We start from the raw sequence: 15,611 nt of genomic DNA on the forward strand, positions 1-15,611 counted from the left end.
ACTCATTTTCTTATCCAACATCATTGTTTTACCTCTTTATCTAAAGTGCTTTTGACTTTCTTTGCACATTCGTTTTGTAAACACTAGGTCACACATGACCTTTTCAACGTCACTAATATAATGCAGGAATTCGTGGACGCAGAGCTAGTGCAAGACGAGCATTTGTGGTTTAAAAGTACATACAATTTATTTATTTTTTTTAGAAAAGGATTTCGCTAGATACGACCCTTATTCTTTGGATAGGAACGTGTAGAGCCCTTTGAAGCTGCACTAAAACTACAATTTGGACCTTCAACCTGTTGGCCACCATTGAAGTCCACTCTATGGAGAAAAAAACTTGTGTTTTCCTCAAAAACCTTAATTTCTTTTTGACTGAAGAAAGAAAAACATGAACATCTTGGGTGACATGGAGGTGAAAAACTTTTTAATCTGGAAGCAAACTAATCCTTTAACAGTGTAACTTCTTTCGATTTGCTGCACCATTTTTAAAAGTCTCGTAATTAACTTGAGCTCCTGTCCTCAGAATATCGCTATGATGTTAACTTGTTCCTAGCAGCAAAACCCAGATGCATCCATCAGGCATCTAGATCCTCTCTCAATGTCAGATAATTATACAAAAGCTAAATGGTCCACTGTTTGCCTCAAAGAGTAACACTTATGTCTTGCATTGCCAACTTATTGACTACTATATGGATTACTGACAATGTTTAATATAAGCCAGACAGAGTGCATTACAGGACATTTCAGTATCTATTTACATTTTGAATTTCTGATGGCTAATTATTAGCATGTACAATAAATTAGATTGATCTATGCTCTCGAATTTATTTTATTTTTTTGAGTATTGTATAATTAATGAGCTCTTGTGATGGAGGTAAACATTCCTTCCTCCTTTCACTCTAAAATGGGCTCAGCTGTTGTAAGTGAGGTGGGATCCGCTGCCAATTCATTACAGCTTACCTAGAGATGCCAACACCTAAAAAGCCATCAAATCTAATGCTCATTTTAGCAATTCTTGTCTGCGCACTGAATACAGTGCCAACTGAGCCTACCTCCACAGCTAGATGTGGTGATTTTATCACTGGAGTAAATCATCTCTCACCGCTGACACATGTTTATGACAGCTTTTTAAAAATGGCAGATTTATTCGCAGCTGGGTTTAGTCAAAGTCAGATCACTCTGTGGCTATCTTGGTAACACCCCAGGCAGCTATTTTCTAAGCAGATAATACAAGTACATCTTTTATGTACTTGAATGAGGAATGATGGCAATATTCTTAACTGTCTGGCATTATGCCTTAATACCTAAAATGAAATCAGCAATGGTATCATATATTTTGAAGCTTTATCTCAAAGCACACTAAAAAGTGCATTTTAAAGTAAATAAACAAGCAATATATCTATAAAAAAAGCCTACTGGCTCTTATAATTGAAGGCCAGGACTTTCACAAGGACAGTCTTTGGTTTAGTACACCTGAACAGCCTTTCATGATATAAATCATTTAATATTAATGTCTGTACAGAACATTGTGTCTTTTTTGTTTGTTCTGACACCGACCGTGCTTCAGTTCACCTGAAAAGCTGAACTGATTGTGTCATACTGTTGGTGGAAGCACCTGAATCACAGGTTGTGCGTATTTTGTTACATAATCAGGTGTTGACATTTGTTTTATGTATATGTAATATAGCAATGCTTCAAAATGTGACAGACTGTACCTTAAGTCCTTGAATCTTATTACAGATGATTCGAACTCTGTGTTTAATGGCAGCATCTCCCTCTGCACTCCTGAGGAATTAGGAGAAACAAAATGTTATTAACTGTTACCATTTAGTTTTGTATATAGCGATGTTACAATTCAGAACAGTGGTTTACCCTTGACGTAGAACATCGTAAATTATTTGCTGTATCTGATCTTCGGTTGAGAACTCTGATCCTGAACTTTGACCTTGGTCCATCAAAAGATCAGGAGTCACCTGAATGGAGATAAGTCAAACACAACTCACACTGAAATATGTGCAAAGCAACAAAGTAAAGAGTGGGTTCAAATTGATACATCTGAGTTGTAACATAAGTGTACACTCCGTCAGCTGACACCAACCAGCTAAATCAAGCTAAAAGACATCCAATGCCAGAGAGAACAGAGTATCAAGTTGATGAATTGCTTTACTGTAACCTACTCAAATTACACTCTTTTAAAACTCTGACAGCATTTTAAGGCATCAGAGGGGCAGATGCAAATGCAAAGATCCAAAATGGTACAAATGCAAAGGCTGTTCCAACGAGTAGATCCTTTTTTGGCATGAATCATTCATAAAGAAGACCATTATAACACTACTTTACCAAATATTTGTTTATGTCATTACATGCTCAGAAAAATATATTGTTAATTTGCTTGCTAACATCAAAATCTATTGGAATCAACTTGGAGTTGAGCCTCCACTTGTTCATCAGAGGAGCACAATCTAAATCAGACGGTAAAATGATTTTAAGTGTCATTGAGGATGCTGCCATTTAAGACAGCTGCGTACTGTATGTAGATAGCAAAGCAGTTCACTATATTTTGGAACAAAGCCACAGAAGATATGCATGTATGTTCTAACTTTCATCAGATGTTTATCAAATTTACAATCTAAATCGCATATTCATTTACATGTGCAATATGTGTATTCAGAACAAAACTTGCACGTTTGCCCACTGACAAAGAAATGATCAGTCTATAATACTAGGTTTATTTGAACAGTGAGAGACAGAATCAAAACAAAAACAAAAAAATCCAGAAAAACGCATTTCAAAAAAGTTATAAATTGATTTGCGTTTTAATGAGTGAAATAAGTATTTGACTCCTTCGCAAAGCATGATTTAGTACTTGGTGGCAAAACCTATGTCGGCAATCACAGAGGCAATCACGTTTCTTGTAGTTGGCCACCAGGTTTGCACACATCTCAGGGGGATTTGGTCCCACTCCTCTTTGCAGATCCTCTCGAAGTCATTAAGGTTTTGAGGCTAACGTTTGGCAACTTGAACCTTCAGCTCCCTTCACAGATTTTCTATGGGATTAAGGTCTGGAGACTGGACTGTGTTTGTTCTTGAGCCACTTCTTTGTTGCCTTGGGGGTGTGTTTTGGGTCATCGTCATGCTGGAATACCCATCCATGACCCATGTTCAATGCCCTGGCTGGCTTCAATGCCCTAGCCCTGACGGTACATGGCCCCGTCCATCGTCCCTTTGATGCTGTGTAGTTATACTGTCCCCTTAGCAGAAAAACACTTAATTCGTTACATTTATATAGCACTTTTCTAGACACTCAAAGTGCTTTACAGTGTCAGGGGTATCTCCTCATCCACCACCAGTGTGCAGCATCCACCTGGATGATGCAACAGCAACCATAGTGCGCCAGAACGCCCACCACACACCAGCTTACTGGTGGAGAGGAGACAGAGTGATGAAGCCAATTGGAATATTGGGATGATTCGGAGGCCAATGGGCAAATTTGGCCAGGATGCTGAGGTCACACCTCTACTCTTTTCGAAAGACATCCTGGGATTTTTAATGACGTTTTACCGTCTCATCCGAAGGACGGTGCTTTTTGGCAGTATAGTGTCCCCGTCACTATACTGGGGTGCTAGGACCCACACAGACCATAGGGTGAGCACCCCCTGCTGGCCTCACTAGCACCTCTTCCAGCAGCAACCTAGTTTTCCCAGGAGGTCTCCCATCCAGGTTCTGACCAGGCTCAACCCTGCTTAGCTTCAGTGGGCGACCAGTCTTGGGCTACAGGGTGATATGGCTGCCGGCTTCCAAAGCATTATCTTTCCATCTCCATGTTTGATGGTGGGGATGGTGTTCTTGGGGTCATAGGCAGCATTCCTTCTCCTCCAAACATGGCGAGTTGAGTTGATGCCAAAGAGCTCAATTTTGGTCTGACCACAACACTTTCACCCAGTTCTCCTCTGAATCATTTAGATGTTCAATGGCAAACTTCAGACGGGAACTTTACATGTGCTTTCTTGAGCAGGGGGACCTTGTGGGTGCTACAGGATTTTAGTCCTTCACAGCGTAGTGTGTTATCAATTGTTTTCTTGGTGACTATGGTTCCAGCCACCTTGAGATCATTGACAAGATCCTCTTGTGTAGTTCTGGGCTGATTCCTCACCGTTCTCAGAATCACTGAAACTCCATGAGGTGAGATCTTGCATGGAGCCACAGACCAAGGAAAATTGACAGTTATTTTGAGTTTCTTCCATTTGCGAATAATTGCACCAACTGTTCATCTCACCAAGCTCCTTGGCGATGGTCTTGTAGCCCATTCCAGCCTTGTGTAGGTCTACAATCTTGTCTCTGACATCCTTGGACAGCTCTTTGGTCTTGGTCATGGTAGAGAGTATGGAATCTGATTGACTGATTGCTTCTGTGGACAGATGTCTTTTATACAGGTAACAAGCTGAGAATAAGAGCACTCCCTTTAAGAGAGTGCTTCTAATTTCAGCTCAACACCTGTATAAAAGACACCTGGGAACCAGAAATCTTATAGAAAATCAAATACTTATTTCACTTATTAAAATGCAAATCAATTTATAACTTTGAGATCCATTTTCTGGATATTTTTGTTGTTATTCTGCGTCTCACTGTTCAAATAAACCTACCATTAAAATTATTATTCATTTCTTTGTCAGTGGGCAAATGTACAACATCAGCAGGGGATAACACATCTCAAAGGAAAGCCGACATGTGTCAGAAAAAGCTTTTTTAGCAAATATGTAGTACATTTTCAGTTTTGACCTGTTTGAAAGATGCTATTGACTGTTTGAAACATCCTATTGAGAAAACAGTTGGATTCAATCATTTACCAGCTTAATTACTGTATTTTTCTATTAATATGATTGTTTCATGTATACACAACTCCCCCCAATCTGAATGAAATTTCATTCAGATCAAGCTCAGATCAGTTGTGGTGTTTGCATGAAGCCACCAATCTTACTTCTAATGATTATTTGGTTGCATGTAAACATAGCTACTGAACACATGAAGAATAAGGTTAAACTAGTGAGAGAGAATGCAGTATTAGCTGGAAACAGAAAGTTGTGATAGACAATATTTCTATGAAAACAAACTTGCATGCAAGAGACCTCAAGAATACATGTTATGGAGGTCAAAATGGAGAGACATGATCAGGTTCACTACTTGTTATTAAATTCAAAATTAATGTTAAAGGATTGGTTCACTTTCAAAATAAAAAAAATATGGATAATTTACTTGTAATGTCTTTCTTTCTCCAATCGAAAATAAATTAAGGTTTTTGAAGAAAACATTCCAGAATTTTTCTCCATGTAGTGGATTTCAATGGGGATCAACAGGTTGATCGGTCATGTTCTAAAAAAAATAAATGTATAAATTTATATACTTTTTAACTACAAATGCTTGTCTTGAACTAGCTCAACTTTACGCATTACATAATCAGGTTGGAAAGGTTGCGTGTGATGTAGGCGGAAATACAGACCCAGTGTTTACAAAACAAACATGCAAAGAAAGTTAATTGCCCTTTACAAAAAAAAAAGGGAAAACAACAATGATGGATGATTTTGAGGCTGGAGGAGAAAATGAGATGGAGTTTATCGTCCTACCATAACTCTTTAAACCAGAGTACACAAACAAACAAACAACCATGCATGACCTTTCCATTATTATGAAAGTCGTAGACGCGCATTGCAGAGCTAATGCAAGACAAGCTTTTGTGGTTAAAAATCTATAGAATTTTTATTTTTTCTTAGAAAATGAATGATTGTTTCACTGAATAAGATCTTTATTCCTCGGTGGGATTATGTAGAGCTCTTTGAAGCTGCACTGAAACTGCAATTCGGACCTTCAACCTGCTGATCCCCATTGAAGTCCACTTTATGGACCCTCATTTCTTTTCGACTGAAGATAGAAAGACATGAACAACTTGGAAGACATAGTAAATTATCAGGAATTTTATTTTGGAAGTGAACTAATCCTTTAAACACAAAGAGCAGATCATACTTTTAATAATGGAAGCCTCAGTTTATTTCACCCATCACTCACATGTCCATCAACTGAAGCAGATGAAGAAACAGCTGTGACCTTAGCGACAGAACCTGAGCCGCGACCCAGGCTGCTGTAGGCAGAAGCAGGTGAGGAAGACTGTGGTGAAGAGTATGTGTTTGGAATGAAAGAAGCAGCAGGTAATGATGTGGTTGAGGTGGGTCTGTTGTCTGCAGATGGGATAGGATAACGTCCTCTGGTGTTGGTCCCAGTGTTACCCGCCTGTGCAGCAGAGCTCCCATCATACCTGTCGGCCAGTCTGTGGGTGGGTGTCTGATGAATGGAGTTGGGAGCTGAATGGTTGTGAGTGTGCTGGTTGTATGGAGATATTTCGACTGATTCGGATGAGGTGTACTGACTGCCTCCACCTCTCCCTCTTCCCAAAGTGCCATTCAGTCCTGTCTGGTAGGATCCACCCCACTGATTTCTCTCAATTTTTTCTCTAGTCTGATTCCTCTCTGCTCCCATACCAATACCTCCATCCAGGTTGCCGTAGCTGCCAGAACGTCCATCTCCAAGCGGACGTCGGAGATGATCTGAGAAGTCTTCGCTGCCGTTTTCTCTATCCAACAGAGAGCCGTGAGACTGAGCTCGACGCAGAGGGGTGTCTCCAGATGAGAAATATGGCCCCTGGATTACCCCATCGTCTTTCCTCCTAACAAATAAACAAACATAATTAGAGAAATATGAAGACTGAAGACATAAATTAAACATTCTTAAAAAATAAAACAAAAAACAAAAAAAACTAAACACATTCATATAGATTCATGACACTGATAGCTCCAATTCTGGATGCTAATTGGTCAATGAGGGCCCTATGATTTCCAGGATGCGGAAAACATGTACGAAATCAGAATCCAGTCATAAAGTCAGTCGGTAAAAAAAAAAAAAAAAAAATTCAAATGTGATATGCACTAGAGTCTGCGAATATTAAGCCAAAAAAATACTATTTAATACCATTTAAATATTCTTTACAACAAAAAAAAAATATTGTTATATCACATACAAACAGAAACTTAGGTCTTCAAAAGCTCTTTAAAAGTTTGGTTTAACTTTTCCTTTTAAAGTTCCGAAGAAACTGTAACAGAAATATATTACTTAATGTAATGATAGTACTCCTACTACTAATAAAATGTTTATTAAAACAGTTTACATTGTTTTTTAAGGAATATTTATTAAAAACATTTTTACCAAACTTAATTTACCAAAAAAACGTAAATACACACAGTACTTCTGAAAAAAAAAAAACATTAATAATACATTTTCAGAGAATTTATTAATTAGTGATGCCTATGATTGTTAAAATTTAATGAAACCATTAATATGGAATCCAGAAATGTAATGGAAAACACAGAATTTGGTAAAAATAAAACTGAATTTGAGAAAACAGGAAAATGTATATCATAAGGCCTTAAAAATGTAATTTTTGTTAAACTTTTAATAAATTGCTGTCAAATTGTGGTTCATGATTTCAATTAATTAGACATACTTTTTGATTAATATTTTTTGTTAATAAATAATACTAATAAAACAAATTTTATTGGGCTTTAGTCAATACTTAAGTTACTTATTATTCTTAATATTATTTTTTATTTAAATAATTTAACCTTTTCTTTTTTGAACCTTCTAAATTACTGTGCTTCAATGCTAAAAACAGATTTGCCTATATATAAATGTATTTATGAGTCACCTGTTTGACACTGTTCTAAAACTTATGTATGTACCAGTTTTGGTTCCCAAAATTCTTCAAAATTTCTTCTTTTGTGTTGAGTAGTAGAAAGAAATGCACACAGGTTTGGAACGACATAAGTGTGAGTAAATGATCACAGAAATTTCATGAATTTACTTAAAGGATTACTCCACCCCAAAATTAAAATGTCATTAATCACTTACTTGCATTTTAGTAAATATATTCATATATTGGTTTTTAGATTATTATTTATTATAATTTAGATGAGGTGGTTTTAAGATCATCAAAAACTCAAAACTAAATATTTTGTTTAATAAAAAAAAAAAAACATCCGGAGCATACCTAGGCAGGCTGCCGTAAGCAGGTGGTTGGGTTCTCAGCTGCACTCCATATGAATCTCCTTTTTTTCCCTCTTTCAGTACAACATAGGGCTGCCCACCAATGCCCTGCACCCTCACTGCCACTCCATAGCGAGGCAGCGGCTTTTTAGGCACCACTTTCCGAGGCTGCCCACTCACTCCCCCTCCGATGTCTTGCAGGTCATTTATAAAGCGAATCTGAACGCCATGATCCACAGGGGTCTTCCTACCTGGGATAGGAGCAGACATCCTAGAGGGGAGATACAAAGAAAAAGAGAGACCAACATAAGTGAAAATGTCAAAAATACAGTGACCTCAATCTCAAACAGATCAAAAACTCCTTATGGGTTCCAGAACTATTTTTCCCCCATACACAGTTTCAGAAAATCTTCAATCAAAGTTCCAAGGCTTTAACCAAAGCAACCAGCTCAGAGGTGAATCACAACAGTACAAAGAAATGAAAAAAGTATTTCTTTTTCTATCACAACCCTGCATGTCCTTTCCTTCATACCAGCCCTGACAGAAGCAATATGATGTCCTTCAGATTACACTCCACTGCACAACCTGATCTGAAGTCACTTTCCCATCTAAGGACACTGCTCTCCTCATGCCTAAAAAAGCACTTCAACAGGATACCATGGTAAATTTTCTCTTTTTTTATTGTTGGATTGTGTGTCAGAATTTGGAGCAGTGTCCTACTTTACTTAATCGACAATTAGAAAAACTTTTATAGGGGTTCAAACGCATAATGCTGAAAACCAGACGAAATTGTTAGAATGGCCAAGGATTAGCAATCTGCATATAAAATTGATCGGGCAGACTGAACCGTATGGCGTAGAAACTTGAAACTTTGAGGGATGGCAGTACACCATCTACAATGTCACCAAGGCTCGCCTCAATCGGCCTGATGGGGCGCTACAGCGATTGAAAGTACGAAATCACTCATAACTCTGTTTGTCAGTCAGTTCATAAGTGTCTTATGTTGACACAGTCCTTGGCTCAAGCTGGACAAAAGGCATGCCTCTTAAAAATTTTGGGGTATTTTGCTTTAAAACAATTAAGAACACTTTTGTGAACTACTCCTGTTTTTTGCTCAATCGGAACCAAACTAGTGCAGGAAGATTCTCTCAAAACATTTACATTTATTCATTTGGCAGATGCTTTTATCCAAAGCGACTTACAATTGGGGAGAAAAACAAGCGATTGAAGGCGGATCGAATTGGGAAGTGCTCGAAAATACCATATATCAGGCATTGTTAGATGAGTACATGGTAGAAAGAGAAGATCAAGAAAGTAAGGAATTTTTTATTTTTTTTATTGGGTCAAATAGTTTTGAAAGAGATGGGTTTTCAGCAGTCGTTTGAAAACTGTTAAGGAAACAGCATTCCGGATAGGTGTGGGAAGATCGTTCCACCAGGCAGGAACGTTAAACGAGAATGTTCTGGAAAGTGATTTCATGCCTCTCTGTGGTGGTACAATGAGGCGTCTTTCACTAGAGGATTTCAGACTTCTGGAGGGGGTGTAGATGTGTATGTAGCGCCCCCTAGTGCTAACCAATACCAGAACAGGGCAACTAACATCTACCTAGGTCCGGTGTGCGGTATGCCTTGAGTGACTCACAAAAGAGTTGTTATTGAGTTAAACAGTTGACAGTTTTAATGCCTCAGGCAACACAACAATGAACACAGTGCTGTAATGCACCAAGAATGAAAATAAAATAAAACAAAAATAGAGCTCTTTCAATAATAAAAAGAAAAGAATATGTCCATATGAGCTGACACTTCAGCTCAATGCTCCTTTAAGTTGAGGAGTATGAAATTGAGTTCAGAGTTCAGTTCCTGGTCCTGTTGTGTGTGTGTATAAAGTCCAATACTACTACCCGGGTAGAGTTAATAGCATAAGTGTGTTCTTATCTGTATCCTGTCTGAACGAAGCTAGTCCGATGTCCTCGGGGGCTGGTCCCACGGTTGGCCACACCGCTTTCATGACCATCCACCCTCACTCTGGGCTGGGCTCGCCATCTTGGATTCGTTTCTCTCGTAGTAGTCAACTAACAAAAAAAAAAAAAAAAAACAACCACCGGAGTTTCAAACAGCAACAACCCGACTGAGGCTGCTCCTCTCGCGCTCACAGTTGATGCTCTACAGCAATTGTTCACAGCTAACACACGGTTTCAGGAAGAGATCTACCATGACATGAAAACTGCGCGTAGCACTCTCTACCAATCCTGATACAGTCTGTTTATGACGCTCTAGTGTACTACACTCTCTGGTGGAAAAACATAGAACTACACCTCTAAACAACATATATGGTTTTAGTAGCCCTATGTTTCATATGGGTTACATGTAGTAGTGAATGGAGGTAGGCAGGTGAAGAGCCGGTGACTGTCCTATATGCCAGCATCAGTGTCTCGAATTTGATGCGAGCCGCAATCGGTAGCCAGTGCAGGGATATAAAGAGAGGTGTGACATGGGCCTTTTTGGGCTCATTGAAGACCAGCCGTGTTGCTGCATTCTGAATCATTTGTAGAGGTTTGATTGTACATGCTGGAAGACCGGCCAAAAGAGCCTAGAAATGACCAGGGCCTGAACGAGGAGTTGTGCAGCATGCACTGTTAGGAAGGACCTGATCTTTCTGATGTTGTGCAATGCAAACCTGTAAGATCGAGCAGTTTTAGCAATGTAGTCTTTGAAAGTCAATTGGTCAAAGATTACACCAAGATTTCTGGCTGAAGTTGATGGGGTAACTGTTGATGAACCTAACTGGATGGTGAAGTCATGCTGTAGAGTTGGAGTGGCAGGAAAGACAAGGAGCTCAGTCTTTGCCAGATTGAGCTGTAGGTGGTGTTCCTTCATCCATGCAGAGATATCCGCCAGGCAGCCTGAGATCCGTGCCGCTAATGATTGATCATCTGGTTTGAATGAGAGGTAGAGCTGTGTGTCATCAGCATAGCAATGGTAGGAGAAGCCATGTGCCTGTATGATGGGACCCAGAGATGTATATGGAGAAGAGGAGAGGTCCCTGAGGAACTGATCCCTGAGGAACCCCTGTGACCAGTTGATGAGTTTTAGATACCTTCCCCTCCCCAGGCCACCCTGAAAGACCTACCAGAAAGGTAGGATTTGAACCAGCGAAGTGGTGTCCCTGTGATGCCCAGCGATGAGGGGGTGGACAGGAGGATATGATGATTCACTGTGTCAAAAGCTGCAGATAGGTCCAACAAAATAAGTACTGATGATTTGGAATCAGCTTTTGCAGTCCGCAAGGCTTCAGTGACCGACAGTAGCGCAGTCTCAGTTGAATGGCCACACCTGAACCCAGACTGGTTAGGATCCAGTAGGTTGTTCTGTGAGAGAAATAAAGATAGCTGGTTGAAAACAGCTCGTTCCAGTGTTTTTGCTATGAATGGAAGGAGGGAGACAGGTCTGTAGTTGTCAATGAGTGAAGTGTTAAGTGTAGGTTTTTTGAGCAGTGGGGTTACCCGGGCCTGCTTAAATGTACTGGGGAAAGTGCCTGTAAGTGTGTTGATGATGTGTGTGAGTGCTGGTAGGATTGTGGGAGAGATTGCTTGGAGAAGGTGTGAGGGGATAGGATCTAAGGGACATGTCGTCGGATGGCTGGAGAGGAAAAGTTTGGATACTTCTGCCTCAGAATGGGGACAGAAGGAGAAGAGGGGAGTTTTAGTTGTGGGTGTGGTCAATTTTAGTTCCTGTAAGTGTGGAGCTGAGAACTGACAACTGATAGATGTAGTTTTGTGTGTAAAGAATGTGGCGAAATCATCAGGTGTTATAGAAGTGATGGGAGGAGGTGGAGGGGGACAGAGCAGTGAGTTAAAAGTTTTGAAAATGTTGGGTGCGTCCAGAGCATTGTTGATCTTGTTGTGGAAATATGAAGATTTGGCAGTATGGACTTGAGCAGAGAAAGATGAAAGCAGAGACTGATACCTACTCAGGTCAGTTGGGTCTTTAGATTTGTGCCATTTTCTCTCGGCTGCCCTGAGTTTGGACCGATGCTCACTAAGAACATCGGATAACCAAGGGTTTGAAGGAGCAGCCCGTGCTGGCCTGGAGGAGAGAGGGCATAAATCATCTAGACAAAAAGTAAGAGTGGAACATAAGGTGTCGGTTGCTGCATTAGTATCCAGGGATGAGAAGTGGGTTGGAGAGGGAAGAAAGGAGGATACTAAGGAAGAAAGGTGGGAGGGTGAAAAAGAGCGTAGGTTTCATCTAAAAGTAACAGGCAGAGTTGTTGGTGGTGCACAAGTAGCAAGATGTAGTTCAAATGTATTGAAGAAGTGGTCAGAGATGTGTAGGGATTTGACCAAGATGTTGTCTGAAATACAATTGCGTGTGTAAATGAGGTCAAGTTGGTTGCCAGATTTGTGAGTGCATGTAGTGACAATGCGTTTGAGATCAAAAGAAGCTAGGAGTGAATGGAAATCTGTAGCATTAGGTCTGTCTAGGTGAATGTTAAAATCACCAAAGATTAGAAGTGGGCTGCCATCTTCTGGAAATGAGGACAGAGTTTGATAGGAGATGTTACAGTGATTGTATGAGATTCGAATGAGTTATAAGTGCATAAAGGAGAATGGGTTGAGTATTTCCAGTTGTTAGAAATGAGCAAGCCCGTACCCCCCCTTCCACCCCCACCCCTTCCAGTCTGACGAGGAGTGTGAGAGAAGGAGAAGTTATTAGATAGAGCAGCTGGGGTTGCTGAGTTTTCTGGACGAATCCAGGTCTCAGTCAAGCCTAGGATGCTCAGACCGGATTGCAAAGAAAAGGCTGAAATGAAGTCAGCTTTGTTGACAGCTGACTGGCAGTTCCAGAGACCAACCATGAAAGAAAAAAAAGGTTCAGTGGAAGAGGTGTCGATAGGACGCAAGTTAGAAAGATTGCGTTGACGTGTGCGTATGGTGTTAGGGCGATGTGTAGGGACACATGAAGGTTTAACTTAAAAAAAAGTTAAACCTTCGACTCTCCATCTCAAAAGAACACCAAAACGCTTTTACTAAAATGGCTGTAACTTTTGAATGAAATTAGATATCTTCACCAAACTCACAATGCGTATGTAAGCAAGGCCGTAACCAGGGTTTGTGTCTTTCTTTTCTCAGTCGTAAAGAAATTATGTTTTTTTGAGGAAAACATTTCAGGATTTCTCTCTACATAATGGATATGTATGGCGCCCCAAAGTTTGAACTTCCAAAATGCAGTTTAACCGCAAATGCTCGTCTTGTCTCATCTTTGCAATTTCAGTGCAATTTCCTGGACTCTCCAAGTCAACAATTAAATATATATATTTTTTTCTAAATTTACCCTTTGGGAAGCTATAACGGGGCAACTGAGAAAAGGGGCCTGTCCAAAAGCCCAAAAAGCCTAAATAAAAATGTAACAAAATCTGATGAGCACATGCAAACAGGTGATTCTAAACAAGCATGCAAAGTTTTAGGGAGATCGGACCACAGCTGCAGCTATAACATTCATAAATGTAATAAATAATAATAATAGTCAAATTTCTATGGTAAATGACTTGCTGGTAAATTACCTTTTTTTAATATTTAAAAGGGATAGTTCACCCAAAAATGATAATTCTGTCACTAATTACTCACCTTCATGTTGTTTCAAACTCACAAGTCCTTTGTTCTTCAGAACACAAATTTAGATAATTTTGATGATATCCAATGCTTTCTGACCCTGCACAGACACCCACGCAACTACCATGTTCAAGGCCTAGATAGAATACGTACATATAGGACGTTGGACGTTTCCTATCAGATGTAAAATACATGTCTTTAAGATGTTTATGGTTTAGAATATATGTCAAACTGACATTTTACAGACATCTTTCAGATGTTCGTACACAGCAGATGCTTTCCAAATCAAGTGATCTTTAACAGTCATCTTGCAGTAAGGACATCTTGAAAATAGTCTATGCAACATCAGTGGTTTAACCGTAATTTTATGAAGCTACGAGAATACTTTGTGTGCAAAGAAAGCAAAAATAATGACTTTTTATACAACAATTTCTGGCAACTGACATGAAGGAGAATAATTGTTGAATAAATATTATATATTATTTCTTATTTTCATGATTTTAAATTCTTCTGCCCTAAATGATTGCGCTTAAATGCTAGATATTATTTTCTTGTATACAAATGTTTTTTTACTAAACTGAAAGGCATTACATATTAATAAAGGTAAGAAAGACTATTTTTTCCTTTGCTTTAATGTGCAATCCCTCACAAGAAGATCAGGAACATTCATTATTAAAGCTAATGGGATTGATTTCATATTGACTTCAACATCCTTGTAGACAACAATAGTCTGTGTTAAAATGTTTCTAGCCTACGCTACTTTCTAAAGGAGAATTTCAATGGGAATTTTACAAGCAGAACCCTACTGTTGTGTTCTATTGAGATACAGACAGCCACAGACACGCAGACAGTTGAATGAGGGAGGATTGAATTACACACACTACTCCATGCTGCCTGTTACCTCTGACTCCTGGCACAGACAAGCCAAAGGCCTTCATTATTCATTAACCAGAACACACACACACACACACACACACACACACACACACACACACACACACGTTTGTTTTTCATGTTGTAGACATTCCATTGACTTTCTATCCTAAGCAACACCTTTTTAAGATTTTCATTAAGACCAAACAAGTTATTTCTCAAGAAAACCCAGGGATGCTTTGACCGACATTACTCATGATGTTTAGAGTAGAAAAATGAAGGTGTGGCTGGTGTGATGGAACGAAAGAATCTCAATAAGGAACAGATTAAAGCATGAAGGGTGTGACAGAGGAACAAAGGGCATTCCCAGACACCAGTACATCTTTACTGTTTCTCTTTCTGTCTGCCATTCACACTCGTCATACTCTTAAGTAATGAAAAACTCTGTAACACACTAAACAGACTCCAAACTACAAACACTATGGCCACTCTTATACAAGCGATGAAGAATCCAGTGTAATAAAATGCATGATAAATCAGAATCAGGGAAGTTCGCTCCCATGACTGAATCATGGGAAAAGCTCCAAGCAACTCGTTTCACAATAAACCTACAGCTTTTCTTAAAGTGACCAAATGTCCGGTTCAACTAACTGTGTGACGTATAAAGGAGCCTTTATGACTACTACTGCAATTTGAACACAATGAATGGGCCTATTATGTGTTTTGTCACCTGAAAGCTTTTTGAGACGGCTGACGTGTCCATGTCAATGACTGAAAGTACACTGAAGAAAGATGGGAGACTCTTGTGCTGACAGACAGACAGACAGGTGGAGGGTTATGGTGTAGTGAGAGAGAGCAGAAACAGCACTTCAAAGACAAATCATCGGTGTTTATTGTAGCTGCAGCAGTATTTATGTACTTTTACAGTGACAATGATTAAATTCCATTCAACTCTCGCACTCAAGATAGGAGGAGTTTTGGTCCTAGACAGCAGACTTTGAACGCCATAAAAGAACTATAATGCAGGATGGCTTCTTTA

The 15,611-nt window shown here is 39.4% G+C and overlaps 2 protein-coding genes across 2 annotated transcripts in view; one reads left to right on the forward strand and one right to left on the reverse strand.

The window, feature by feature from the left end:
• The window catches only part of cacna2d3a (calcium channel, voltage-dependent, alpha 2/delta subunit 3a), a 290,790-nt gene that overhangs the window by 183,730 nt on the left and 91,449 nt on the right, over nt 1-15,611 (forward strand). The gene's annotated exons all lie outside the window — the stretch shown is intronic.
• LOC141286959 (cingulin-like) overlaps nt 1-15,611 on the reverse strand; it is a 42,496-nt gene that overhangs the window by 18,287 nt on the left and 8,598 nt on the right. Inside the window, exons 2-5 of the mRNA XM_073819090.1 lie at nt 8,093-8,359; nt 6,061-6,715; nt 1,873-1,973; nt 1,716-1,785 (exon numbers count right to left, since the gene is read on the reverse strand). Coding sequence (XP_073675191.1) covers nt 1,716-1,785; nt 1,873-1,973; nt 6,061-6,715; nt 8,093-8,358 — 1,092 coding nt within the window. The 5' untranslated portion in view covers nt 8,359. The remainder of the gene's footprint in view (nt 1-1,715; nt 1,786-1,872; nt 1,974-6,060; nt 6,716-8,092; nt 8,360-15,611) is intronic.

This window comes from Garra rufa, chromosome 15, assembly GCF_049309525.1.
Source record: "Garra rufa chromosome 15, GarRuf1.0, whole genome shotgun sequence".
NCBI classification, from domain to species: Eukaryota; Metazoa; Chordata; class Actinopteri; order Cypriniformes; family Cyprinidae; genus Garra; species Garra rufa.